The following is a 27,377-nucleotide window of genomic DNA, read 5'->3' as shown; positions in this document are numbered from 1 at the left end:
AGCAGCCCGAGTTGCTGGGACATTCAGTTTTTATTGAACACTTTAAATAAGCTGGGTATATATTACTAGCAATTATTATTAATAATAATAATAAAAAACACAGGAGTTCTGCATTCACCAGTGCATTGTGCAGGAGGGAGGAAAGCCCGCTCCCACCCTTGCCAGGGTGCAGGCAGCCCGACTGTGCTGCCCACCAGCCCCTTCCCACCACGGCCAGGAAGGCACCCTGGCCCCTCTGCCCACACCCTGCTCCTGACCCCATGTGCCAGGGAGAGGCAGGGTTCTGTGCCAGCTCAGCACCCAGCTCTCAGCTTTGGGTGGGCTGGGGCAATCCCAGCGCTGGCAATCCTCCCTGTGCACTTCCCCATGTGCATCGCCCTGCTCCCGGTCCCCTGCACGCCTCTCCCCATGGAAGGGACTGGCTGTGCTCCACACGCTTGCAGGGAAGCACATGGACACCCACCAGCCCCCCGCCCCCCCCCCCCCCCCCCCGACTCCCCAAACACACACATACACACACTGACCCCTCTGCCCCCAGCCCAGCCCCTCTCATCCCCTGGAGCACAGTAGACTCCCAGCTCTCCCAGGCGATCAGGCTCATTGTACATCCCCTGGGAGAGCTCACAAAGGCATGGGGCTGTGGGGAAGAGGGGTCCCACATGCAGGGTCTGAGCCTCAGGGGCCCCGCGGGGGACCAGCCCTGCCGCCCGGGGCAGCACTGGACCATGCTCAGGGCAAGGCTGTTATTGCACTTCAGTCCCCAGCACGGACCCAGCCCAGCCCCTAGGGCTCCCCGCAGACCCCCAAGGCCAATCCTGGTGGGATGGGTGCCCGAGCGCCTGGGCTGTGCTGTGGAGGCCATGGCACAGGGCACTGCAGCCACTGGCAGCCACCAAATGCCGAGGGAGCGAGGACAGGCTGCAGAGATGCACCAGGCTCTGGCACCTGCCCGGTGCTGTGGCTGGGGAGGGGGTGGCTGGAGGCAGCCCTGCTCCCCAGGATCCCCAAAATTAGGACTGTGCCTCCGGCAGCTTCAGGCTGGGCTCTGCCAGCACTGGCCCTGGGGCCTTCTGGTGGTGGCCCCTGTCGTGGCAGAGGAGGCTCGTGGCCTCACAGTTGAGGTTCTGGTAGCGAGGTGGGCTGGGTGCTGGCCGGTGGCAAACGGAGGTGAAGCTGAAGCTGAACGGACCCAGGCAGCAGCCAGGACAGGGCAGCACCTCATCCTGCTCCAGAATGGTGCTAGAGCCATGCCCAGGCAGCATGGCTGCACGCTCCGTCCGCTCCAGCACTGCTGCGCAGGGGATGCTGAGCTCAGAGAAACTGTGCTCCAGGCTGCTGCCCCAAGCCACGGGTTTGCTGACCACCACGTGGTTGTTGTTGAAGAGGAGCCCACTGGGGGCTCGCTGCTCTGGCTGCCAGGGTTGGATGTCCAAGGATGCTGTGCGGATGAAGTTGCTGTTGGGGAACAGTGTGGGGAGCTGTGGCAGCTCGGGGCTGTCGGGGCCGCAGTCCATCCGCTCCTCCACCCCAGGGCTGGGGGGGTAGGCTTGTCCCCGAGCTGGGGGAGGAAGGAGGGCAGGGCGCTGCGGATCATCAGCGGGACAGACGGACTCCATGCCCAGTGCCAGGCCCCCCCGGTGGGGCAGCTCAGGGGAGGCAGGCAGCGAGTGGCACTTGCGGGGGGCTGCAGCAGGCGACGAGAAGTCACACTGCACCTCCACGGTGGGCTCAGGTGTCACGGGAGTGCTGAGCTGGAGCAGGGCAGGGGGCGGCAGGTCGAAGGTGAGTGAGATGACCGATTTGCTTGGTGTGTCGAAGAGCTTGATCTTCCCCCCCTTCAGATCCTCGCGCTGGGAGAAGGGGTTGATGCGAGGGGATGCCTCCTTGGTCCTGGCCCCATTGTAAGGCTCCAATGGCCGCAGCAGGGTGGACGATTTTGGGGGGAACATGTCGGACTGGCTGCGGGACAGGCGCTGGTCCGGCTGCAGGTGCTGTATCCCCAGCTCGCGCAGGGGTGACTGCTTGGCTCGGCTGGCCACCCTCCTGGCTTCCCCTGGGCACAGGCACAGAGGCGGGTCACCAGCTGCCAGTGCAAGGTGCTACGGGGTGCTGGGCACCCCACAACCCAGGGGTGCACTGTGAGGGGGGCACAGAGACCGGCTCCATCCCACAGACCTCATGCAACCCCTGTCTCCTTCCCCATACAGCTGCCAGGGTAGGATGGGACACCCAACACCCCACCTCCTTGCACCCTGCCATGGCCTGTCCCCAGGATGCCCACGTACCGTTGAGCGTGGCTGCTGTCCCAGGCGCAGGCAGACTCTCCCTGCAGCTGAGGAGGGTGGCCCTCACACCCTCGGCACCCAGCTGGTGCTGCAGGATGCCCTCCAGGCACTGCGTGATTTCCAGGAACGAGGGGCGGGAGGCGGGCTCCATCTGCAGACAGGAGGGGTTAACCATCAGGCCTGTGGGCCCCCCAAGCACCCCAGGGAGCTCTGCCTGTCAAAGGCAAGGCTGCCTGTCCTGCCCGGCTGTCCTGGGAAGCAGAGTTGGGAGACTCACACTGCAGCAGTGGAAAGCGAGCTGGAGGAAGGCCGCTGGGCACTCTGCTTCCACCATGGTGCGAAAAGTGGTGACATCCAGACCAAAATCCTGTACCAGAGAAAGGAGGAAGAGTGAGGTTGGGTCCCCTGGGGCACCACACGGGCTGGGGGACTCAGGATAGCTGGGCCCCCCGCCCTCACACTGACTGTGTGCCACCCAGGGCTGTGGACCTGGCAGCATCCCAGCAAGGGGGGACCCTGGTCTCAGCCCGAGTTGGGGCAAGGCTGGGGATGCTGTGACACAGATACTGCCTGCTCTTTGCCTGAATCCAGCTGTCCCCTTCCCTCATCCAAGCCAACTACGGACTCTGAGAACAGCTTATGAGCAGAGGGCATCCCTCCCTGGGCAGCATCTGGGACACAGCACCCCTGCCCTGAGACGCAGGGCAACTCCTGCACATAGGGCTCTGCCCCGCAAAGGAGTGTGGTCCCCCTCATTTGGTAAAGCAGCCCCAGCCCCAGTGCTGCTGCCTGCCACCCTCCCTCCCTGCCCAGGTCCCAGGAAGTCACCTCAGTGCGGGGCAGGTAGTCAGGGTCAGCAGGGACACGAGCAATGGTCTCACACAGGATGATGCCATACGCGAACACATCGGCCTGCAGAGAGCAGGGAGTCGTGAGGGGGATCCCTGCAGCCCCTGAGGAAGCATGCCCACCATTCTGCGAACCCACAGCCCCCTCCCCACTGCGCAGCCATGCCAGGGGCCCTGCCGCCTCGCCACCCAAGGGATCCCCAGTACCTTCCCTCTGCATCCCAGGAGCTCTCAGGGCTGCAAATCCTGCAAACCAGTGGCAGTGCAAGCATGGGTAAAGTCCCATGCATGGCAGCCATGGAGTCTCACCTTCTCATTGTAGATCTCCCCTCGCAGCACCTCAGGCGCCATCCAGTATGGGGAGCCCACCACAGCCAGCGGCTCCTTCTCACTGCCCTCGCTGGGGGACACGGTGGGACATTAGGGGCTGCCCACAGCCCCCTATCCCTGTCCGACCTCCCATCCACCCGCTGGGGCAGCCCTAATCACCATCTCCATCTCCCTTCCCAAGCTAACCCTCCTTCATGCATCCCACAAACTCATCTCTCCCCACTCACACCATCCCCTACTCCATCCCCTTCTAGCCAGCCCCAAATGTGTCCATCTGCCCTATGGGTCCCCACCGCTGGGGACCACCCCCACCACCCCCCATCCCTGCCCTTCTAGTTGCATCCCAAATGTCCATCCCTCCCCAGCTCTTGCTCTAAGTGGGCTGGAAACCCCCCACTCCAAGGATGAGGATGGACAGGGTGGACGCTGCCCACGCACCTGTAGGTGGGGATCTTCTCCGCCAAGCCGAAGTCACCCACTACAGCCGTGTAGCCATTGGCCTCGCGGCGCACCAGGCAATTCTGGGAGCACAGGAGGACCCCTGTCACACCCAACCCCGCACCAGCCCTGCCTCACCAGCCACTGCTATCTGGATGCCCCAGCACAGAGCAGCCTCCTGCCCCCCAGCTGGTCATGCCTGGGGCAGCAGCATGGGTATGGGACAATGAGGGCAATGGGATGCTTTGGAGCATCCCATACCTTGGAGGTGAGGTCACGGTGGAAGATGCCTTTGGAGTGCAGGTAGCGCAGGCCACAGGCGATGTCGAGGGCCAGCTTGACACGCATGGACCAGGAGAGGGGCACAGGGCTGTCCAGCAGCTGCTCCAGGTTCCCACCATTGATGTACTAACGGGAAGGGCCATAGCATCACTGCGCCCCCCGCCCCGCTCCATAATGCCTGATGCCCATCTCTCATGCTAGCACATCCCCCAACCACCCCCAGCACAGTCCCCCCCAGTAGACCTTGCCCTGCACATGTGTCATGGGCTGAGAAAGTGTCCCCATAGCCACCACTGTCCCCTCCCCAAGTCTGCAAGAACCCCAAGACTCACAGCCGTTGCCCTGCTCTCACCTCCGTCAGTGCATGCAGTTGTCCCTGGTGCACGCACACCCCCATGAACCTGTGAGACAGAAGTGACCTGAGGGCGGCTGCAGTGAGGACCAGCCCCGGCAACTCATCCAGCACCGCAGTAGCTCCAAACAGCCCCGGTGAGGGAAAAGGGGGGACAATGGGCACAGCAGTGGGGGAGCAGGTCCTACCTGAGGATGTTGGGGTGTGAGAGGCGGTTCATGAGCTGCACCTCCCGCAGCATGTTGCCTCGGTTGCTGGTCAGCTTGTTCATCTTCAGCACCATGATCTGCCCTGACTGACGGTGCCGCACCTGGAGCGGGGTGCAAGGGAGGCTGAGGCCCATGTGCCTCCACAGCCCCCCCCAGATACCAGCCTGCACCCAGCACCCACCCAAGTCCTAGAAGCAGGAGCTGAGCACCCCATGCACCCAAGGCATGGGGTACCCTGGAGACAGCTAGGGCTAGGGAGGGTTCTCCCAGCACAGCAGCACCCCAAGAACCCTAGTGCTGATGTGCACAACCCCATCCTTCCTGAGGCGCCCCGCTTATTGTGCTCCCCCCACTATGCAACACTCCCAAGCCCTCCCGCAGAGGCAATGGCAGCTCCTGCAAGCTGTGACCCCAGCCCTGCTGCAAGGACAGGCATGTGCAGGATTTGGGCATACCAAGGAGGGCTTTTCTGGATCAGTACCACCCAGCCAGACCCTACCAGAGTGGGGTGGAGGACAGAAGGGGCACATTGCCCCCCTGAAACAGCCCCAGGAGTGGCCAGCACTGCCCTAGTGCATGACCCCAGCCTGGTGGGGCACGGCACTGAGACAAGGCTGTATATTTAGCCGGCCCCAGCCTGACACTATCGTGCAAGCTGCGGGCCTGCCCCCCTGCCAGGAACAGCAGCTGGGAGCGTGGCCAAGCATGGACATCCCTGTCCTTCTGTGGTGCCCCAGTGTGTTTAGGGTGAGGGATAAGCACAGGATCCCCTGCCCTAGCACCATGGCGGGGGGCTGAACCCGTGCTGAGGGTCCCTTCCTGAGTGAGGGCTGGGGGTAGGACTGGTCCCCCTCAGAGCAGCAGCTGTTGTGGGGGACAACCAGGCAGATCCCAGCTGCCCCCCGGGCACACACCAAGCTGTGCACGGAGGCGCAGGCATTCCTTGGCACTGCCGTCAGCTGCCTGCTCTTCTCCTTTTTAGCTGATGCTGGTTGAAGCTGCTGTGCTGCTGCCAGCTCCTGGCCCTTCCCATATCACCTACTGCCACAGGGATCACCTCCCTGGGCAAAACACAGAGGGCTGGCTGGAGACAGGGTCCTCAGTGCTCCTCATCCAGCTCACAGCTTGCCCCCTGTCCCCATCACAATGAGCAGGGGCTGGCACACTGGGGTCTCTGGGGCTCCCTTCCCACCCCATGTGGCTGGCATTGCTTTGGGGAGTAGTTGTCCTGGGGTGCATGCTGAGATGGGGACTCATCCAGCACTCCGTACACGGGAAGTAGGCAGCAGCTTCCCCCACCAAAGGGCCTGGGGGGTAATTAGTGCTTCGTAAAGATCCCTCTCTATATATACGTCTGAGCACACCAAGACCAAACCAGCCCCAGGCGGAGTGGAAGCAAGAGGCAATAGCTTAGCCCGGCCCAACCCTGCAGTGCCACCACCAGTTCATTTTGTTCATGGGGAGGCTTTGAATAATTCAGCAGCCGCCTGCTCGTAGGCACCCCGCTCTGGTAACACCTGCATCACCTCCAGCCAGCTCCAGGCACCCAGCACCCCTGGCCTGTGGGCAGAGGCCACGTGACAGCAGAGATCAGGATGGACCCTGGATGAGTGAGGAGACACCCCACACGCCTGGCACTGTGGGTCCCCATCCCACCCCTCCACCATGCTGTGGGGAGAAGGGAGGATGGGTTTCTCCATGGTTCCTCCTCGCTGAGCAATGGACAGAGCTCCTGGGCTCGGCAAGAGTCCGTCCCAGGATGATGGCGCAGCCCCTGCTTTGGGGAGCATAGTGCCTTCAGCCCCGCATATACCCAGGGTACCCCATCTTCTAATGGCACCCCAGGTCCTCCCTGTGCCCACCACCCTGCTCACCCTACCCCATCACTGCCCTGCAGCACCTGGCACCACTGAGAGCCCCATCCCAGCGTCCTAGGGCTCCCTGTCCACAACTGTACCAGCATGCAGGGCAAGGGGCACCCCTGCTCCATCCTCACCATCGCTGCCTCCCCTCCCCTCCACCCCCACCCCTATGCAGCGGACAGCTGGAGGCAGCACCACACACAGAAACAGTGCTCCCTATGCTCTGGTGGCTGCACTGGCTTTGAGGAGGGGGCCTGCCTGGCTAAAGCAGGTGGGCAAGGTCTCCCTTGGCCCCTCTATCTCCAGGCAGAGCCAGGGGCCAAAGGAACCAGAGCCTGGACCAGGCCAGCAGAACCCCCAGTCCTGCCAAGACCCCGGTGCTGGGTGCCGCCCAGCAAAGCCCAGTACTCCTGACCCAGCTTGCCCGGCGGCAGCACTGCCTTCCCTTCCCATGCCGTGCAGGGCTGGCAGGACTGGCTTGGTCGGTTTGGCTGGCACCAGCAGCTGCCAGGCAGCAGGACCTGGCTCGATGGCATAGGCAGGCTCAGCCCTGCCGGGACGGCGCCGAGTAACAAGGCTCCGGCGCCATGCGCCCACAGCAGGGATGGCACACACGGCACTGACACTTGGTGGCCATGCACTGTGGGGCTGGCTGGGTCCTCACCAGCAGCAGTGTCCCTGCATCAGGGAGCAGCCCCCGGTGGGCAATGGCTTAGCTCCCCACGGTTGGGATGTGCCCGTAGCTTAACTCCTCATTAAAAAGCCTCCTGCCATTGCAATAGGCTGGGTGAACAGCCATACAGCGCCTAACGACTTAATCCCACAGGATAGGCAGCCTGGGGGAGAGAAGGTCTAGTGAAAGCCCCTTCTCCAGAATTTCTCCCAGGGACCCCAGGAGCTCCCAGGCAGCACAGCCCTGCCCTGATGTCCTTCTCCAGGACTCCATTCCCAGGGCAGGGAGGGCTCCAGGGGTTGCCAGGACAGCCCCAGCCCCTCACTCGTGGGCCATGACCTCCTTGAGGGCACTCAAGAGCCCTGAGCTCCCTTGCAAGACTGCATCCTGCCATCTCCCCGGCATGCTCTGCTGCCAAAGGCCAGCAGGGAAGGGATTATGCCCTCAGGGTCTTCCTACAGCCTCCTAAACACTGGCCAGTTTACCCAGTCTGGCCAAGTGCTAACACCAGCCTAGTGCCCTGGCAGCTCTCCAGAAGCAGGCGTAGCAGAGGAGGGAGCAAGCCATGACCCCTGGTGGGACACAGACCCTTGCTATGGGGGTTTCTTTCCCTGCCACCATCCAGGGAAGCAGCGGGTAGCTGAGCCTCCCCAGCCAGGATGGCGTCCCCTCGCCTCTCCTCACTCTGGCATGGTGCCCAGGAATCCCAGCGCATTCCCGGGAGCTGAGCTCAGCCAGGCAGCCGTGCTGGGGTGTAGGGGGAGGACAAACCACCAGTCCCCCACCCAGGAACCAGGCAAGCCCTCGCCCGTCCCTGATCCCCCCCAGCACCCCACATGGCCCCTCTGTTGGGTGCTTCATGGACGTGCTGTGGATGAGCTGGGGTGCAGCGGCGTGCCTGTCCCCATCCCATCTGTTGCCAGCACACAGGGCTGGGGGATGGGATGGGGCTGGCTGCAGCCCCAGCCTGGGCACAAGGGATCTGAGCTCTTTTAACAGCGGAAATTAGAGTCTTATTTAAAGAGCATGCTAATCAGAGCGAGCAGACGGCCTGGCCTGCTCCCTCCCCACAGCCGGCGCTCCTGTCTAGACACAGGATGGAATTCCGCCCCCCCCCCAACCCCCAACTGGGGGTCTCAGCAGCCAGACCCCCTGCACCCTGCTCGGGGGACAGGTTCACACACAGCCCCGCTCTGTGCTCATCCCATTGTCCCAGCCCAGTGCAGGCAAGGCACAGTCATTTTGGGATATCATCCTGCACCCTTCACCCCCGAGAGCCCGGTTAGCAATGCTGCGGGTAACCCCACACCTGCTGATAACGGCTGCATCTGAGCTCAGGGGAATCCCAGTAGTGCAACAGGTCTTTTGCTGGGTGGGACTGGAAAACCTACTCATCACACCAACAAGGCAGAATGGGTCAAGACAGACTTCCTTTGGGGAAGCAAAAGGTGGAGACCGTGCAGCATCCGTTCCCAACACGTGCTTGAGCAGCAGCCCTCACCTCCTGTGCTCCGCGGAGCACTACCACAGGCACACCAGCAGCCAGGGCAGTGGTGGCATTGCACGATGGCAGCAGATCATTGCCAGCTCTCACTGGCAAGCCCAAGGCACACCCCGTGACAGCGCAGGAGAGCTGTTGGCAGGTCCCCAGCTAGTCAGCATGTGTTTCCAGCACTCAGGGCTCCCAAGCGGTGACAGCAGGGCCAGGGCTGCTCCTGGCTGGCTGACCTTGGCAAATTCACTTCCTCCCTGCCTGCCTTAGTTTCTCCATCTGTGTCATGCCACTCCACCCTCCTTTGTAAAACAAGGCAAGGTCCACTGATGAAGGGCAGCAGATAAAGAGGGAGGGAATCAAGCCATTAGTTGCACTGGTAAACTGGGAGTAAATACAAAATCTCAAAGGTTAGTAGCGAAGTGACAGGTGGCAGGTGGGTGGCAATCGTGCCAAAGCCCTCACCTGAGCTCTGTCAGTGCTGGGAGCTACTAATATTGCACCCCCATCCCTGCCCCAGCACCACGGAAATGGGACACAGGGCAGTGCATGCTGAAGGGCTGCACCCTAGGAAGCAGCATCTCTGAGAGAATGGGTGACAGCGGGGCACAAGGTGCAGAGATGGTCAAAGACCTCTGGATACAGCTCCCAGGACAGTGAAGCCAGGATGCTGCCCACAGCCCCTGCACCTGCTGCAGACTGAACATGGGAATCTAAGAGAGGGATCTGGAGAAGAGATGCAACAGTGCTTTTAAGGGCTGGAGAAAATGTCTGGCACAAACACACCTGGTTCAATATGCTTGGTCTATTAGGGATGGAGAGGTGGTTTGCTGCAATGTCCGTGTACCCGAGAACGGGGGTGGCCTGGTGCTTCTGAAACCACGCAGGGAAAGGCAGTGAGAACCAGCTGCTCCAGAGGGAAATGGCCCAGCTCTGCAGCATAGCAGGGCATCAGCTGGGAACAACCTCTAGGGAAAAGAGCAGCTTTTAATCACTGGTGTCTCCTGTTTGCTCCGGACAGCCTTTCTGAGAGATGTGCTTGGCTGAGGTAAGATAAGGCTCAACCCCGCAGCTAGCTTGGGATACCGGGCCTCAGAGACACTGAGCCTTTTGGCTTTAATGCTGGGAAGACAGTCAGATGCTCGTGCTGGTACCCCAGCACCCTGCCTGGCCCTGGCTCGGCTGCACACCAGGGCTGAGATACCAACACATAGGGACAGAGGCGTCCAGGTCCCCTCCCTATCCCCCACGCCCACCAAGGCTGGAATGAAGCAGGACCTAGCAGCCACACAGAGGAGGGAGCCGTGAGTGGCCATGGAAAGCAACAGCAGGAACAAGGGAGGTAGGAGGAAAACAGTTCCTGTGCTGCCCTGCCAAGCTCCATCCTCCTCGCAAGCTCAGGCAGCCAAACCCCAGCTCAGATCCCGGGCCTGCCCCATCATCCTGCTGAGCTCTTGGACTCAACCCACTGCAAGAGCACAAAGCCCCATCTGGCCCCCTCCTGCCCCTGCCTCCTCTCCAGCACGCACACACACCAGCTCCTGCTGCCTGATCCCACACGCCCCCCACAACCTCCGCTGGTCCCCCAAATCCTACGTGCAAGTGGCCCCACAAGATCATGAACAACGGGTGGGAGGAGCATTTTGTGGTTCCCACAGGGCCGGGAAAAACAGGCACAGCGAGGCAAGGAGAGGCTGTGGCCTGGCCAAGACACGGGAGCATCCATTATTAAAGAGCTGTATCCACGCCTGACATTATTAAATGCCTCCCTCTGCTCCAAGGTGCTGCCGTGCACTCCAAGCCAGAGATCAATAGCAGGAACCTGGCCAGCAGAGAGGTCATGGCTCTGCAGGGGCAGGAAGGAGCATGGAGGAGAGGGACACGGCTCTGTATGCCTGCCACGGCCCCTCACAGGACACCCCTCTTGTGGCTGCAGAGGATCCAGGTCTTGCCGTCTCCCTGCTGAAGGGGGAATGGTGGCAGGGCTGGAGAGACACCCCAGGGTCCCACCAGGATGTGGATGCCCAGCTGTGCTGTGCATGAGAGCGTGGTCCCACGCAGGGGGCACGGCACAGGGCTGCCTGGGACCACGGCAACAGTGATGGGAGGTGTTTGGGGTCCTGCCCAGCCCAAACCTGCTCCCTCCCGAGGGGTAAAGCCACTAGACGCACGGCTTAAGGGCAGTCCTTACCCAACAGTTTGTGGTGCCTTAAGTGATGCCAAGGATGGAAACAACATGTGCACACACCTCCCCTTGGATGGGGAGGGGAGCGGTGGCAGCTGGGCAGGGCACAGCCCTCCAGCTGGCAGGGTGCTGTCACCACGCTCCTCTGCCGCATTGTTGGGACCCGGAGGTCCCCACCAGCACCCACGCACCCCTAACCAGAGTGTGGGCCACACACCGGCATCCCTGCTCTGGCAGTCCCAAAGAGGATGGAGGACAAAGGCAGCTCCGGGGTCCCTGCTGGGGACCAGCCTCCGCACTGCCACACAGCATCACAGCCCTCTCCCAGACCCAGTCACCTTCGGGAGGCTCCCGTGGGACACCCTGCACATCTGCCTGGCCAGCACCGTCTGGAACAGGCCCAACAACGCTGGAAATCGCCTCGGACCGGCTGCACATGCTGCCTGCAGCCCCTTGCCACAGGCACGCCCTGGGCCTGGCGGGGCCGGGGCTCCAGTCTTCTGACAGGGGTCCCCGGGGCTGGGCTGCCCGCCGCCCCACCGGTACCCCGGTGCCCTGCGCGGCCCCGCTGCGAACCACGCTGCAGCGCTCGGCAGCGCTCAGCCCCCCCGGGCTGTAAACAGCGCCCGCGCTCCCTGCCGCCTGCACGGAGGGACAACACCCCCGGCGGAGACGGGGCTCCCCGCCACCCGAGGTCCCCGCCGCCCCGCCCCACCCCCCCGACCTCGCCCAGCCGCCGGGGCTGGGGACCCGGGGTCCCCCCGCCCCCCACCGAGGGCCCGGCCGGGGCTGCGTGGGCCCCGCCGGGGATGCCCGACCCCGGCGGGCACCGCCATCCCCGCCCCCGCCCCGCACACCTTGAAGACCTCGGAGAAGAAGCCGGCCCCGATCTTCTCGCAGTAGAAGTCGTCGATGCGCGCCAGGGTGGAGACGGCGCTGCGCAGCGCCCTGTACGAGGAGGGCCGCAGCCGCCCGCAGCCCGGCCAGGGCCCCGCCGCCTCCCCTTCGCTCTCCCCGGGCCGCCGCGGCAGCTTCTCCCACTCCATGTCGGTCCCGCCGAGCACCCCCAGCGCCATTCACCCCCGCGGCCGGGCAGCCCCGCCGCCCGGGAGCCGCCGCCTTGCCCCCCGCCGCCGCACCCCGGCCCCCGGGGCGACGCTAGCGGCGGCGGCGCGGGGCGGGCGGCGCGGCGCTCCTGGCCCGGCAGCGGCCCGACCCCCGCCGCGGCCCGGCGCTGCGCCTCCGCCGCCCCGAGCGCTGGCACCGGCGGGGCGGGCCCAGGGCGGGGCCAGCCCTTAACTCCTTGGGACCCGCCGCCGCCGCGCCCTGCCGGAGCCCCCCCGCCCCGGCGGGGACCGCGCACCCCCCGGGCAGCGCCGCCGGGGTGCCGAGCCGGCATCTCTGTAGGCGCCCGCGGGGCTATGGGGCCCGGGCGGCCGGTGCGCGGCTTGGGCAGACCCCGCGGACGCGGTGCTCCGGTAACCGCCTGGCTGCTCCGTGCGGACTCCTTCTCCCCTGGGTCCCACCTGGCGGCACACTGGGAAGGGTGGACTCTCCTTCTCCCCTGGGCCCTGCGCGGATGCTCACTGGAGCGGCAGGATTCTTTTTTTTCCCCATAGCACCCAGCTCCTCAGCAGACGGACCAAGGGCGTGGGCAGCTGATCTCCCCATGTATCCAGCCCCAGCCCAGTTCCCCCGTATGAGCAGCCGCTGCCAAGATGGGCCCCACTGGTGCAGGCTCGGATGACTCCTCACCATTGCTAGGCTGGATGCCGCTGTGGATGTGGGGCTCTGCTGCTCTCTGTGCACCCACCCCTGCCTGGGTGGTGTCCCAGGGCCTGGGGGGACTGTCCTCCAGAGGAGCAGGGAGTTGCAGCCTCTCAGTGACAGTTTCTTGGCGCTTCTCCCTTCCCTGAGCTCCTCCACTTCTCCCCGGTCTCCTTCTGCTTCTTGCCCCCCTCCCTGGCCTTTTTCCCCGCTCAGAGGCTGCATGGGTCCTGTCCTTTCTGCCCAGGGACTCCCTGCGGCTGGATCTGCCCTTTCTTGGCCCCACACATTTCACTGCTGCTCTCCTTGGCATCCGCCTGCCTGCGCTGGCCCAGCCCTGCCCCAGCTGCTTCCCCCGGTGCTGCCACAACCCTTGTGCACTGCCCTGCCTCCACAGCTACCCCACAACTGCCTTGTTCCAGCTGTTTCCCTGTGCGGTGCGCCTGGCTCCACATGCCCTGCACTGCTCTAGCTGCTTTCCTAGCTGGGAAAAGCAGCTGCATGTGAGTGTCTCCTGGTTTGGCATTTTTTGGCCAGTGCTTGGCTCCAAGTGCCACCACACACAGTGTAAACACCATGGACCATGAGCCATGGGTTTTCTTCCTTGTCCCAGGAGGGACAATAAACCCTGTGGGCTAAAGCAGGGAAACTGAGCCTCTGACTTCTTTGTAGTGGGAGCAGCTCCCTGCCCGCAGAAATGCATGGTACTTCTGCTCTTCCAGGTCCACAGAAGAGAGTGGGTCTGTGCGAGTCTGGTTTCCTACGTGTAGGGAGGCAGAGACTGGGGACATGGCTTTGCCAGTGTCTGTCTTGTGGGGTCTGAGCCATTCCTCTCCTCACCAGTGCTGCTTCAGCCTGGTGCCTCCACCGGCCAAGGCGATGGATGGCATTTGCCAGGGAGGCTGCTGCAGCTGTGGGGAACTGCACCGTGTAACAGGCCACATTATCAGGTTTCCCAGGCCTCACACATCTGTCCCACTGACAACAGCCTGACAGAATGACAGGAGCAGCTTCACAGGCCTCCCATGATGGGCACGGAGAGGAAAGACCAGTGTCTGTGTGTGGGGGCAGGAGGCTGCAGGCTCTGCCCTTCCACTGGGATAGCCAGCTGCAGCTGCTTGGATGGCGGTGGGTGTCTTCCCTGTCTGCCCGGGTACCCTGAGCACCCTGCTGCACCCACAGCCCAGTGACCCGCTCCTCAGTGGTCTAGGGAGTCACTCAGAGGAGCAAAGCCAGCTCAGCTGGGGCCAGAAGGGGAGTGAACGTTGCCTCTCCCTTGAGTGCATGTGAGCAGCGGCTCTCTGAGGGTCAAGGCACCACAGCAGATGGAGAACCCTGGCAAGGCATCTTGCAGAGAAGCTCAGGACCACTGCCTGTTCAGGCCTCCTGCTGCTTACAAGTGACTGGGTTTACATCCAATTAAGTTGTAACAAATAAATTAAAGCCCTGGAGACCGCCCTGACTGTGGAAAGTGCTGCTGCAGGATTTACGGTCCCTTCTCTCATCACTGCTGGTAACTCTGCTGTGCTATTTCCACCACGCTCTGTTCCTGCCTGGCACAACAGCATTGAACTGAGGCATGGCTAAAGGTCTCCTATGTCCCAAATCCCTCCCATGGTGCAGGCAGGTGTGCTCTGGGCAGCTGGGTACAAAACGAGGTTGGGCTGAGCCTGCAGCAAACCCTGAATAAGCTTCTCAAGCCCTGGTGAGGAAGAGCAGAAAGGCGGTGTCCCTGGCTGTGCTTTGGCCCTGTGGAGCTGCAGTGGGGAGAGGAGGGGGGCTTTGTCGTCTTTGCCCTTCTCCATCTGGGCTCTGCACCCTCCCCCTGTCATGGGGAGAAAGCTCTGGGATTAACAAACATCTCCCTGCCTTCTGGGGATGGTGCATCACCCAGGCAGTGCAGGGGCAAGAGCCTTCAAACAGCCTGGGAGGCTGGTGCTGGAGAGGTGCAGGGGCTGGAGGTGTCCTGTAAGGAGCAGGGCATGCCATGGCTGTGGGGTGTCCAGGCTACGGGCGGGGCAGTGAGGGATGCAGGGGGGCTTCCACGCAGGAAACCTGGTCCTCTCTGCACTCCCACCCCTGTTCCACACCAGCACCTGCACCACCAGGTCCTTGCAGCACAGCTGTGATTGGGATCAGAAAACAGTAACCCACCCTTGACTGAAGGCTCGCCCTGCTCAGAGCCCCAGAGGCAGAACTGGAGCTGCCCCTGTGTGCGAGAGCCCATCCACACCTGAGGCTTCTTCTCTGCAAACTCTCAGGAAAATGAATGGCCGCTGCTGTGGGTGTCCCGGGATGGCTGTAAGGAGTGAGTGTGTGGAGCAGTGCCAGAGCAGGCACAAGGCTTCATTGCAGGAGGGTTTTCCAGCCTGGAAGGACGCTGCAGACCCAAAGGTGAGCAGCACAAAAAACATCAGCTGAGTCCTTTTGGTGCTTATTCCCAGAGTGTGGGTGCAGCTTCTTGGTTTGGGGTTTTGTCTCTCCTCCTGTCCCCTGACAACCTCTGCTCTTTTCCCACATTACCACACATCACCCAGCAGATCGCCACACCTGCCACTGTCTTGCATGTTGCTCAGCTCCCTGCCTGTGAGAGGGCCAGTCCCTGGCAAATGTCTCTCCCTCCTCTGCCCCATAGCAAACAGGACAACAGGACGGGAGGCACAGCAGGGTCTGCTGCAAGCTGCTAGGTAGGAGGTCTGGTCAGTGCGAGGAGCCCAGAGTACATGGGAGAATTGTTTGTGTGCATCCTGGTGATGCCCAACAGCACACAGTACGGGGGGCTGCAGTGGGTTTGCAGGGCAAGGTTTTGGTGGCGGGGGGCACAGGGGCGGCCTCTGTGAGAAGCTTCCAGAAGCTGCCCCCGTGCCCGGCGCAGCCCGTGCCAGCCGGCTCCGAGCCGGGCCCGGTGCTGGGCAAGGCCGAGCCCGTCAGTGCCGGTGGCAGCCGCAGGGATCGTGTATTTCAGACCGTGTATTGAAGTGCGACCGAGCCCAGCAGCCCCGCGGCCCCCGGGCCGGGGCAGGGGGAGGCCGGGGGGCTCCAGGCGCCGCAGCAGCGGCTCCCCCAGCCCGCGGGGCGGCCCCCGGCGGGGCGGGCCGTGCCCCCAGCCCGCGGAGCCCCCGGGGGAGCAGCTCCCCCCCCGCAGCCCGGGCAGGGCCCCCCCCGGGGCAGGGGGTGCCCGCAGGGGGCTGTGACCCGCGGGCGGCGGCGCTGGAGCAGCTCCGGGCAGGGCCCGCGGCCCCGCGGGGAGAGGAGCCCGGGCCGGGCCGGGCTGGGGCAGGGCCGGTGCCCCCGCGGGGGGCCGGGCCGGGCCGGGCGTGAAGAGCCGCAGCCCGTGGGAAGGACCCACGGCGGAGGAGGTCGTGGAACTGCTGCCGTGGGCTGGAGCCCGGGCTGGAGCGGGGGCAGAGTGAGGAGCCCCGTCCCCGAGGGGGAAGGAGCGGCAGGGACAGTGGGTGAGGGACTGACCCAGCCCCCATCGCCCAGCCCCCTGCACCGCTTGCTCGGGGTGTTTTCTGATCTGGGTGGTAATGAACTAAACTGATTTCCCCAAGTCGAGCCTGCTTTGCCCTGACTGTAACTGCAGAGTGACCTTCGCCTTACCTCGACCCACAAGCCTTTTGTTGTATTTTCTCTCCCGTGTGGCTGCGGAGGGGAGCGATGAGCGGCTGGGGTGGGCACTTGGCCTCCAGCCGGGGTCACCGCACCACAGCGATGCGGAAGGACTACACTTCCCAGCACGCTGCGTGCTGCTGAGCTCAGCGAGCACAGGGCCCTGCATGCTGCGCACCCGGCGCCATGGATGCGAGCTGCAGCAGCCCTCCTGCCAGCTGCCAGCAGGGACTGGTGAGACCCCCACTGTGCAGGCACATTGCTGCCCCCCTGTTCCTTCCCCCCGGCACTCCAGCCGCAAGGGCAATGCGGCGCTGTCTGCAACACGAGGGCTGCAAATACTTGTTGTGTCGTTAATTTTCTACAAGCAGAGTCAGCACAGCACCTGGCAGCATTTGCTCAGTGCCTCCTGTAATCTCCATTTGACGCCTTTCATGTCTAGGCGCTGGTACCTTGACATCTGTGGAGGCAGCCATCTGTATCTCATCCCTGTCTCTTAGTGCCGGGCAGTGATTTCAGTTCCTTGCTCTGCTTCTCCTCAAACAAGCCCCAGTGCCCCTGCCAGGGTGGTAGGGGACTGGGTGGCTGATGCCTGAACCCAGCTGAGCGTGTGCCTGCTGGAAGGCCTGTGGGCTGTGGTTTTGAAGACACTGAGAAGGCTGACAAACCAAAACCAATCACCACCTCTGACAAGGAGCGTAGAGCTGCTCTGGCCATGCCTGCACCACCTGTGACCTGTGGTGACACGACATGCAGCCATGTGAGCACAGCTATGTCCTTGCAGTGAGTCAACACTGTAGATAGCTTCACTGGTCACCTCTTGCCAAACAGGTAGGGGCAATGCTACCACCTCCAGTGTCTCCCACCTTGCTCCTGAACCATTCTGAACAGCTTATCTCCCAATACCTGCCATGCTCCCATCCTCCATGGCTGCCCAGCAGGTACAGAGCTGCTCCTTGTCCTTTTGACCTGGCCCTAGGAAACAGGGCTCTCAGCAGCTCCACACTCCTGCCAGGAGGCTGTGCCAGGCTCTCTCCATCTTCTCTCTCTTGCCAGGCTATAAGTAACACTCCCCAGCCAAAGGGCAGCATCCTTGAAGTGCTTGTGGTTCTGCCAGATGTAAGACAGGAGCAGAGGTGCCAAGAAACTGGTATGGCTGCAATGGTGGGCTGAGTGGGACCACATCAGAGCAGGTCAAGGACTGCCTTCAGCTGAGCTGGTAGGAGCAGCCCTGTGACCCACAGAACCAGCTGCAGGACAGTGGGGCTGATAGTGCTCCATGGGTCTTGGCTTTGGGGAAGAGCCTTCACCTGTGGCTCATCACTGCGCTTTGATCTACATGGCTTGATGTTACTGCAGGGAGGAACTCAGAAGCAGCACAGCAATGTGGAGGGAAAGGCCGGTGAGGGCATGCATAACTTAGCACAGGGTCTGCCAGAGACCCTACAGAACTGACCCATGTGCACAGTCCACCCTAGAGACCCTACATTAATAAACCAACATCCTCACCTTTGCCTTAGCTTCCTTACCTATCCCACTGCTGACAAAAGGAAAACCTTCTGGAGGAAAGCAATACATCAGACTGGAGAACCATTCCCCTGTGAGATCTGAGCTTATGTTCAGGGAAAGGTGCATCCCACCCCTGTCACAGCAGCATGGGTGAGAAAGACGCTTCCATTCCCTTCTGCTGTCCTGCCCCCAAGCAGCGACTGTGGAGCCCTACTTATTCTCCCACATGTCTGAGCAAAAGGTAGGTGCCACAGGCAGCACCCCACCCTTGAGCCAGCGGTCACTCAGGCTACACCGCTCTGAGTAACTCCTCAACCTGAGCACAGTCCTGTAATCATCCACACCACTCAGTTGGTTCCCTGACACAGTTTTGGCTTGTGCTAAATAGGACAGGTTCAAGGGAGGTCATGGACCAGGTCCATTCCCAGGAGGAGACATAGACATGGCCACCTCCAAGCAGAGGAGAGTCGAGCTGTGTGCCTGTCCTCCTGCAGTTGCTGCCTTCCCCTTTGGCCTCCCCTCTCTGTGCTGGGGCACAGAGGATCAGGGTGATGATGCTGGGATCTGGATGTCCATGAAAGCCTTTTGTCTTGTTATGGTTTAACTCCAGCTGGCAACTAACCCCGCCACGCAGCTGCTTTCTTACTCCCTACCCCGGTGGGATGGGGGAGAGAATCGGAAGGGTAAAAGTGAGAAAACTCATAGGTTGAGTTAAATACAGTTCAATAAGTAAAGCAAAAGCCCTGTGTGCAAACAGAGCAAACCAAGGAATTAATTCACCACTTCCCATGGGTAGGCAGGTGTTCAGCCATCCCCAGGAAAGCATTGCTCCATCATGTGTAATGGTTACTTGGGAAGACAAATGCTATCACTCCAAATGTCCCTCCCCTTCCTTCTTCTTCCCCCAGCTTTATATGCTGAGTTCTACATTCTATGGTATGGAATATCCCTCTGGCTAGTTCGGGTCCTGGCTGTGCCCCCTCCCAACTTCTTGTGCACCCCCAGGCCCTTGCTGGTGGGGTGGGGTGAGAGGCAGAAAAGACCCTGGCACTGTGTAAGCCCTGCTCGGCAGTAACAAAAAGATCCCTGTTATCTACACTGTTCTCAGCACAAATCCAAAACACAGCCCCCTCTGGACTACAAGGTGAAAATCAACTCTATCCCAGCCCAAACCAGCACATGCCTGAAGGTCAGGGAAGCCACAGCCTTATGTGGACAGTGATGCTCTGTCCAGATGTTGAATGGGCTGGGAAGTGGAGCATCAGTTCTCCATGCACCAGCAGGATGAGGAGCTCCCTATTACTGTGGGGCACTTCCCAGCTCTTTCCCTTGTCCCTATGCCCTGTCCAGACCCTGTCGAGGCAAGGCAGGCTGAGGCAGCACAGGCTGGAGCTTGGTCCAGTATGAGGAAGGAAGGCAGCTGTGCTGTGTTCGGTGTGGAAGTCACTGTCGTGCTGCTGCTTGCATCTGATAAAGCAGCTCTTTACTGCTTCTGCCAGCTGTTGGAAATCTCATTAGATTTGGCAAGCTCTGTGAGCAGAGTTGCCAGCCTTTCTCATCTCCTGTCCTCTCTCATGAGACAAGGCACCCTGTGACCTCTGAGAAAGAGCATCAGCATGCTCCAAGGGGCTGGGGCTGAAAAAACCTTCCCACATCTTGGCGTACATGGTTGGGTCTGACACAGGCGAGGTGTGCCAGGATCTTCCATGAAGACAAAGGCAAGGAAAGGAGGCGTGTGTTGTTCTACATGGAGACATGCCTACAACACAACAGAGTGAAGGAGCAGGCCTGTCCACACACAGCAGCCTTGTACCCCACAGTGGGTAAAAGATGAGGAAGGATAGTGAGTCCTACTCAGCTACGTTAGTGGCAAACATGTGAGGCTGATGGTCCGAGGCCAGCAGCAGCAGAAGCAAGTGATACTTAAGCCAGGACAAGTGGCAACAGTGCTGCGTTGACCTGGGATCTCTGCCATCTCCAGCAAAAGGCAGAGCTGAGATGAATGGGGCAGAGCTTTGATCCTCCTGTGCCCTGCACATTGGGAGCCCTGTTCCCAGGCAGTGCCTGCATACCACCACAACACATTAATACCTTTGATTACCATGGCCTAATTTCTGTCCACCTGTGTCATGGGTGGCTGGTCACCCCACCCTGCTGAGCCCTTATTCTACAGTAGCTGATTGCACCAGCACTGGACAAACTGGTCTCCTGGAGTAATTACAGCCAGGAGGCACCCAGTTCTGCAGGCTGTGGGTGAACCGAGGGTGTCACCACCAGTCAGACACCTGGGATGTAAGTCACACCATGATGCATGGTGAGTCCTTTCTTATGGGATATTCAGGAGCATCCGTGTACATGCCCTGTAGCCTGGACTCTCACCAAGAAGGACTATCATAAGCACTGTCTCACCAGGCTCCCCAAAGGGAGGCTGATATCCTCCTCCCAGTGCCAGCCAGAGACTTGACTTCCTCTGTGGCAGGGGTGAAGCAGCATCCACCCTTCCTCCCTACTGCCTCCCATCTGGGAACCTGCCTCCCCAGCCTGCTTGCCTCATGGCCCTGGGCTCTGTGGGATTTCTGCTGGCCAAGGGGGAATAGGCCAGGCTAAGTGGGGGTTCCCCATGGGAGGTTGTTGCATGAGATGGAACCTGCCCTTTGCCCCAGCTCAGCTGTGGCACTGCTGTAGACCTGCTCTGGATCTTTTCCTTTGGCTGAAATGCACATGACTTCATGTGCGTATTTATACAACAAAAGGCAGCTGTTCCCTGGGCACCGTGCTGTCCCCACCACTCACACTGACTTACCAGGATGCAATGCCCTCCTCCCTCCTTCTCGTCCACTTGCCCAACCTTTGTGGGGAACAGTACTGCACCATGACAAGCCTGGGTCAGAGGCTGAAGGCTGGGGGGCAGCTAGCAGGTTCTCAGGGGGTTCTGCAGGGGCCACACATTGAGGAAAGGGGTGAGCAGGGGTCCAGCTCAGACCTTGGCTTTCCAGTGACCCATGTGCAAGGCAGGCTGCTTTGGGAAGGCACAGCGCTCTGCCAATGACAACCACATGGCCAGGACGCAGCCAGGCATCCTGGGATGGATCAGGCAGGAGCTGTGCCAGCTCAGGGTCACCCTGGCAGCAGCGCATCCAGGCAACATGGGTGCAACACCAGGCAGGACGATGGCCCCCAGAAGGCCAGTTAACACCACTACCTGTGCCACCTTCCCCTCCTCCACCAGTCCACTGGTTCCATTTCACGGGGAAACAGCTGCTTGGCTTCTTCTTCCCTATTCATCAGGTTCCTTCTGGGCTCAGGATATTTTGGGCACTTCTCTGTTCCCAGCTACCCTGGGTGGTATAGGCGGTTCCTCAGGATCTGCTTTCCTCTGGAAGCTGTACAGGCTGAGAGCTGAAAAGGGGAAATGCCAAGCTCTTTAGTTAAGACCCGTGTATGGAAGGAGACACTCTTGACTCCACCAAACACATGTACTCCATCATCTGCCTATGGAGAGCTGTGACATGTGCAGCCAGCACATGGGGTTGGGTGGACCATTTGAACAGGAGCAATGCTGAGAGGCTTGTGCAATGAAGGAGGTGCAGGGTGAAGCGTTTGTCTAGGAGACAGAGAGCCTCCTCTCAGGCAGCATGACAGACCACAGGCACAATATGCTGCCACTCCTGCCAGAGGGCAGATCAGGGGATGTGGGAATGGAACTTGGAGGCAGAGAGAGCATGTCAGAAGTGCTGGAATTAGTGCAGAGAGCCTGCCCTGAAAGCGGCACCTTCAGGCAGCGGGTTTGGAGCAAAGCTAGCCTGGCCTGAGATGCTGCTCCAAATTTACAATTTCCACTTCCTGGGCTTAGCCAGGTTCCCTGTCCAAGAACCAGGGTGGGACGTGCTGAAGACAGTTGGAGCAGATGTGGAACGACTCAGAGGTCAGAGCTGGAAACCCCATTTCTGAGCACATCTTCCTCAGACCAATATGCAGCATCCCACATCCCTCCAGCCTTACTCCACCCTTCTCCCAGCTGCGAACTGCTTATGTCCAATTTTGTGTGCTAAAAATATCTTTCTGGGCTGTCAGCAAGTGTGCAGCCAGATGGGAGAGGGTTGCACTCTGAGAGTGGAGGGAAGTGGGGGTGTCTGTGGTGTAGGTGTGGGCTGCAGCACAAAGTCAGATGGGCTGGGCAGGCTGGGCTGGGGGGCCGTGGGCTGGCTGTCACTGCAGAGGGACCCGTGTCAAGGTGGCAGCGCTGGGGCAGAGAGACTTGCTTGGCTTCGGTCCATGCTTCTGGGGAGGGGGGCATGGCAAGGGGGCATGCACAGATGGACTCAGAAAGGTGGGGAGATGCTGACTGTGGAGAGCAGGCAGCAGGTCCTGCTCCCTCCCCTGGAAAGAGGCTGGCGGAGGGGAAGGAGGGATGGTTATCCAGCCCCAGGGCCTGCCACAGCTCTGCCCAGCACCCAGCAGTGCCCTTCTGGGAGCCCTGCACCCTGCCGAGCTGTCCCCTGTCACACCTCTGCTCTCAGCCCAGCTCTCCTGGGGGAGGCCAGGCCACAGACAGACCTGGTGGCTCTGTAAGCCACCTTGGGAACAGAGATGTCAGCCTCGGGTGGCCAGTGCCAGCAGAGGGAGTCCCTGCCTTGGCTGCTGCGGCCAAATGGGTGACAGCAAAGATGCCCCAATGCCACCCCTCTTCCAGGCCAGCGCAGATCCCTGTATACCCCCCAGATGTTTCCATCACGACCAGGCTGTCACCCTGGAGGGATCCCTCTGCAGCCAGGCACTACTGGGGCTCCCCTTGCCCTCCTTCTGCCCATAGGTCGGGGGTTCTGCCCCAGCTCTGGTGGAGAAGTGCCGTAGGGGACTGGGATGTCTGGGTTTTATTGTCACCTCAGGGAAGGGGCTGGAGGGTTCCTAAGTTCAAGGTGGCATGGTGCACTGGCCTTTTTGTCCCTGATAGCACTGCAAGATCCCTGCATGGAAGCAGGTTCAGAGCTGATGGGGTTGGGAATGTCGATGGAGTAATGTGGAAGACCCCACAGCAGGGCTCGAGGCTGGGCTTTATCCAGCATCCTGTGGGCATTTTCCAGCTCTCTGCCAGAAAAGCCTCTGCTCTCCAGTAGTGCAGGCTGCAGCCCTTACTGAGGCAGATACTGCATCCTGGAGATGAAGCAGCAGCATGTGGAGATGCAGCCCCCCAGATCACACAGGGTCATGTGCTGGTGCTGTGCAGGGAGCAGACTCCTCCCTGGCCATCCTGGGGCTGGCCCTGGCTGGGTTACCCTCTCCATGCCTGATCTTGACTCACCACCTGTGGGGTGACATCCCAGCATGGCCTTAGCCCACCCCCATCATCATGGCCATGTCTGATGATCCATAGGTATACCTCACACTGGGCTCCCTCAAGGACACGTATGGGGTGGGGACAGGAATAAGCCCCAAATATATTTCTGTTATTTGTGAGGTCTGCGATAGGAATAGGCTTTACTGTAAGGGAATGTGGTGGGTATGCTAGCAGTGCTTTCCACAAAGTCTGATCCTCAAAAGCCACAGCTGCTTCTCCTTTCCTTGTGGTTTTGTGAATGGTTTTGAGCTCTCAATGTTCTTCCTTATCAGAAGTAAAACTGATCATAAACTGAAGGTGGTTTGGGGTTTTCTCTCTTCAATCTGAAGGTCTGAGTCCTGTAAGTTCATCGAGGACTGACCCCTTCAGGCAAGGGCCCATCCATCATGTTTACAATGATCAAATCAACTGGCCTGGGGCCTCAGCCCCATTGAGAAGAAGGTATGTGGCTGGCTGGCTTTATCACGTGAAAAAATGTAGACATCCACTGCTATAGCAGGAAATCCATATTACAAAGTATCGAAGGTGTGTTGAGATCGTTTTGTGAGACCTTGTCCGACTGCAAGGACTAGAGTGGTGTCCACAGAGTATGTGCAGCCCACACGTGATGTACTCTTGGAAAGACAGTGAGTGGCCTCACAGAGCTGGACCTTGTCACCTCCTGTTGATCATGCCATGCCAAGTTTGGATTCATGAGTTGCTGTGTTACTTGACAGTCCCTTAGAAACCTTCACTCACTTGAACTCTGCTGTGTGGTTCCCAGTAAAGTAAGGCATCATCAGTTGAACTAGCAGCTCTATTACTGTGTAAGAGATAGGGATTTCAGTATTTCTTCAGCATCTTGCTAGTGCATGCTATACAACAAGACAGCAAATCTAAAAAAATGATAAATTACTAAGGGGGAAGAAAAAACCCCACAGATTTCTAGGTCCCTGTGCAGGGACTAGGGGAAAAGAAATACCTTTATCAGCTGCAATGGGAAGCCTCTTGCATCACATGTATTTTTGAAGCTTAGCTGTTTTCTTTCACTGTTTTTGCTTCTTTCATATGGCAAAGAGAGGCAGTCAGAGCATCCACCTCTAATGCTGGGATTTTATGAGGACATTACCCAGTGAGTGCTGACTGTGGCCATTCTCCTGAGTGCTTGCACCTTTGCTGGCTTCACAGGGACAAAAATAGCCTGGCTCCCCAAAGCCCAGGGAACTGCCAAAGAAATAGGGAGGGCATGGCTTAGTGTGGCTGCTCCCTTGCTGCAAAATTGCTAGATGACTTTACCCCATTAATCTCACAACAGCTGTATGTGAGGCAGCTGGACTTGATGTACTGATGTTCCTGAATGGATCTTAGGAGAGAGCTAGCTTCCAGAAACCCCTCAGTGTTGCTGCTCTAGTGGAGTAATGCAGCTAGATACACCAAACACTGTCCTGCAGTGCTGAGGATGGTGGTTCCTGGGAAAAGACCTGCCATGGACCTCTGGGCCAACTGGTCCTAGCCAGGTGATGAGGAGCACCCTGTGTGACAGCACCTGTTCCCAGGACCATAAAGCAACCTTGCTCCTCTGTCCAGGGATACAGAGAGAGGATGTATAAACCACAGAGTTGACAGAGGGGCTGCCCAGGACAGCTGCAACAGCACAGGCAGCCAAAACTCATGGAAGCTTGAAGCCCTGCAACAGTGTGTGAGCTGAAAAAGGGCTCAGACAAGAGCTTGGTGGTGACATCTTCAGGGACAGGAGACTGGGCGAGTATGAAGGAGCCAGCCTTGGGATTATGGCCCAAAATCAGGAGCATCCAGGGAATTCCCTACCACACCCAAAGACCCTGCCTGACCTAGCCAGAGACAGGAATAAGTCTTCTCCATGCAGCTCCAGGAAGACCTTTTTACCCCCAGGACTGTTTGCACTGTCCACGTCAAGGCACTTCACATCCTAGAAAGCATTGAGAAAGTGTAGCTCAGAGCAGGGTAGCAGGAAAGGTTTGGAGGAGAAGGGAAACAAGCCACATCTGGCTGGTTCAGAAACTTGGTCAGATCTGAAAGGTCTGTTGGTGGGGTTCAACAGCAAGATTGTTGCAGTTGGGTCAGTTTAAGGTAATGAGTAGAGAGATTTCAAGGCAAAAGTGATTCATGATGAAAGAGCATCGTGGGGTGGGCTTGGGCAGGTGAACCAGGGGTGTTTTAGTCAACATCCACCACAGGATCTGGAGGGAGAGAGGAGTGAGACAGACCTGAGAAGTTTTTGGAAGGGTCTGTGGGAGCAGGGCTATGGGACCCTGAGGTAGCCAGTAAAAGGGCTGGACTGAGGCACCCAGGAGACCCCATTGAGCCTGGACCCACTGCCTGCAGGCAGATGGGTGAGGAGCAGCCCTGCGGCTGGTGGGATACTCTCTTTTCAAAGAGGAAGTTTCTTGCACCACATGTGATTTCCCTGTGTAGCTGTTTCATTTCTGTGTCTGCACCTCTCCTGCACTGGATTACACAGATACCTTCACTGAGTAGCTCAGACTGAGTCCTGCCCAGGAACTTTGTGCCAGCATGGCCCTGCAAGGGCTGGCTCTGGCCTTTCTCCTGGTCCTTGCTCCTGCGCTGCTTGCGTGGGAACCAAAGGACTCTGGTCCCAAGAATCATGGGGAACCCAAGGAAGCAGGTAACGGTGGGTTGTGCCTCTCTTAGAGAAAAGGTTTTGATGCTACTCTACCTGCACATTTATTATGTGGCTTTACCTCATTGAGCCCACAATGGCTGCGCTGGGGAGGTCTGAAGCTGGTGTCTGCATCAATCCTGAGACACTGGGGCATCCGTCAGGTTGTGGTGGGGTGAAGTTTTTTTGGGGGATGGAGGGAAGCAGGTCTCAGCGTGGGAGCTGCAATGTCTCTCTGGGGAGCAGGTGGTATCCCTGAGAGCAGAGGGGTGGCCAGTTCTCTGCATGGCAGACAGATGAAGCCGGGGCAATCAGAGCAGTGGTGGCCTTCCTGGGGCAATCAGGACAGCATCCCTATTGCAGAAGGCGGTGACAGTGGTGGTGTTCAGGAAAGATGTGGGGAGCTGTGAGATGAATCCCTGTGTCAGCTGGGATGCCTGCTGTGTTCTGTAGTCCCTGAGGAGGTTGGGGGAGCTGTAGTTCAGGGGGGTTGTTCTTTAACAGCATTTTTGTGCTCTTTCTCTGTGTCAGGAGCACTAGAGGCCTCCTGGGTCTTCCTCTGGAGAATATGGGCTTTCCTATGGAGACTGTGTGCTGTGTCCTGGGGTTGCCAGTACTTGTTGAGATCCCCATGGGATACAGTAGACTGGCTGGTCTTTGCACCAGGGGCTAGGGGGGTTGAGGTGTGAGTCATCCTCTCTGCGGGAAACTGGAAGAAGAAGTGGCTTGCCAAGTTTTTGGATGAGTCACGTTACCATGTTGCTGGTGGCTGGAAGGATGCTGCCATTCCAGCAGTGGGCAGCCCTCAGCTCTCCAGGGCAGGATACAGCCTGTTCCCCTTGAGCCATCAGCAGCTCCTGCCCCATTCTCCCATTCCCCAAGCCTGTCACTGAGAAACCGTCTTGATAGTCACAGCTCTCCCCTTGTTGGCCTGAGGAACCCCAGCTGGAGGAGGCTGTGATGGGCGCAGTAGAGACATTGGTTTCAAGTGGCTGGGGAAGATTCCTTGGTGTTGTGTCTGCAGAAGAGGTGTGGGACACCAAATTGAGGTTCTGGCTGTTACCCTCCACCATGGCACCGGCAGCACTGAAGGATGCTGTTGGAGTCTGGGTTATGGTTAGCCCAGCAGAGCTTCCCGCAGGGGCAGAGCTTGCTACCACCTGTCTGCAGAGGAAAGCTGTGGTGTCAAGCCAAGCTCCCTTGAGGGCTTTTGCTGTGTTATTCAAGCATCATCAAGTAAACACATCTGCCATAGACGTGTGCTTTTTCACTTTCTCTTGGTGACCTGTGCCCTTGCTAGCTGGGGATAGCCGTCAACATCTGAATGACCTGCATGCACTTTCTAGACCGGACCTCAACCACAAGGGCTTGTGTTACTTGCTACACTGCCTATGGCCCAGTTTTCTCACCGTCCTCTCCCCACTGGGGACTGCATGAGACAGCCTCATGCTCGATCGTATTCACTTGCTACATCCCCTCCTGTACCTTTGCCTTGGCAGCTGTTTCTTCGCTGGCTCTTTTTGTTGATTCTACTCCCTTAGGAGTGCAACCTGCTTG

The 27,377-nt window shown here is 59.7% G+C and overlaps 1 protein-coding gene across 1 annotated transcript; it reads right to left on the bottom strand.

Moving 5' to 3' along the window:
• Window positions 1-8: 8 nt before the first annotated feature.
• TESK1 (testis associated actin remodelling kinase 1) lies at window positions 9-12,184 on the bottom strand. Its single transcript, XM_080371442.1, has 10 exons — window positions 11,814-12,184; window positions 4,724-4,845; window positions 4,536-4,584; window positions 4,163-4,309; window positions 3,902-3,984; window positions 3,443-3,533; window positions 3,114-3,197; window positions 2,563-2,652; window positions 2,286-2,436; window positions 9-2,053 (listed from the first exon to the last, which is right to left on the bottom strand). The coding sequence occupies exons 1-10, from the start codon at window positions 12,030-12,032 to the stop codon at window positions 1,011-1,013; spliced, it is 2,079 nt and encodes a 692-aa protein (XP_080227568.1). The 5' UTR covers window positions 12,033-12,184; the 3' UTR covers window positions 9-1,010.
• Between the last annotated feature and the right edge of the window lie 15,193 nt (window positions 12,185-27,377).

Source organism: Falco punctatus (genome assembly GCF_963210335.1).
Source record: "Falco punctatus genome assembly, chromosome: Z".
Classification (NCBI taxonomy): Eukaryota; Metazoa; Chordata; class Aves; order Falconiformes; family Falconidae; genus Falco; species Falco punctatus.
Note: the sequence above shows the minus strand (reverse complement) of the source record. Positions and strands in the feature narration are given on the sequence as shown.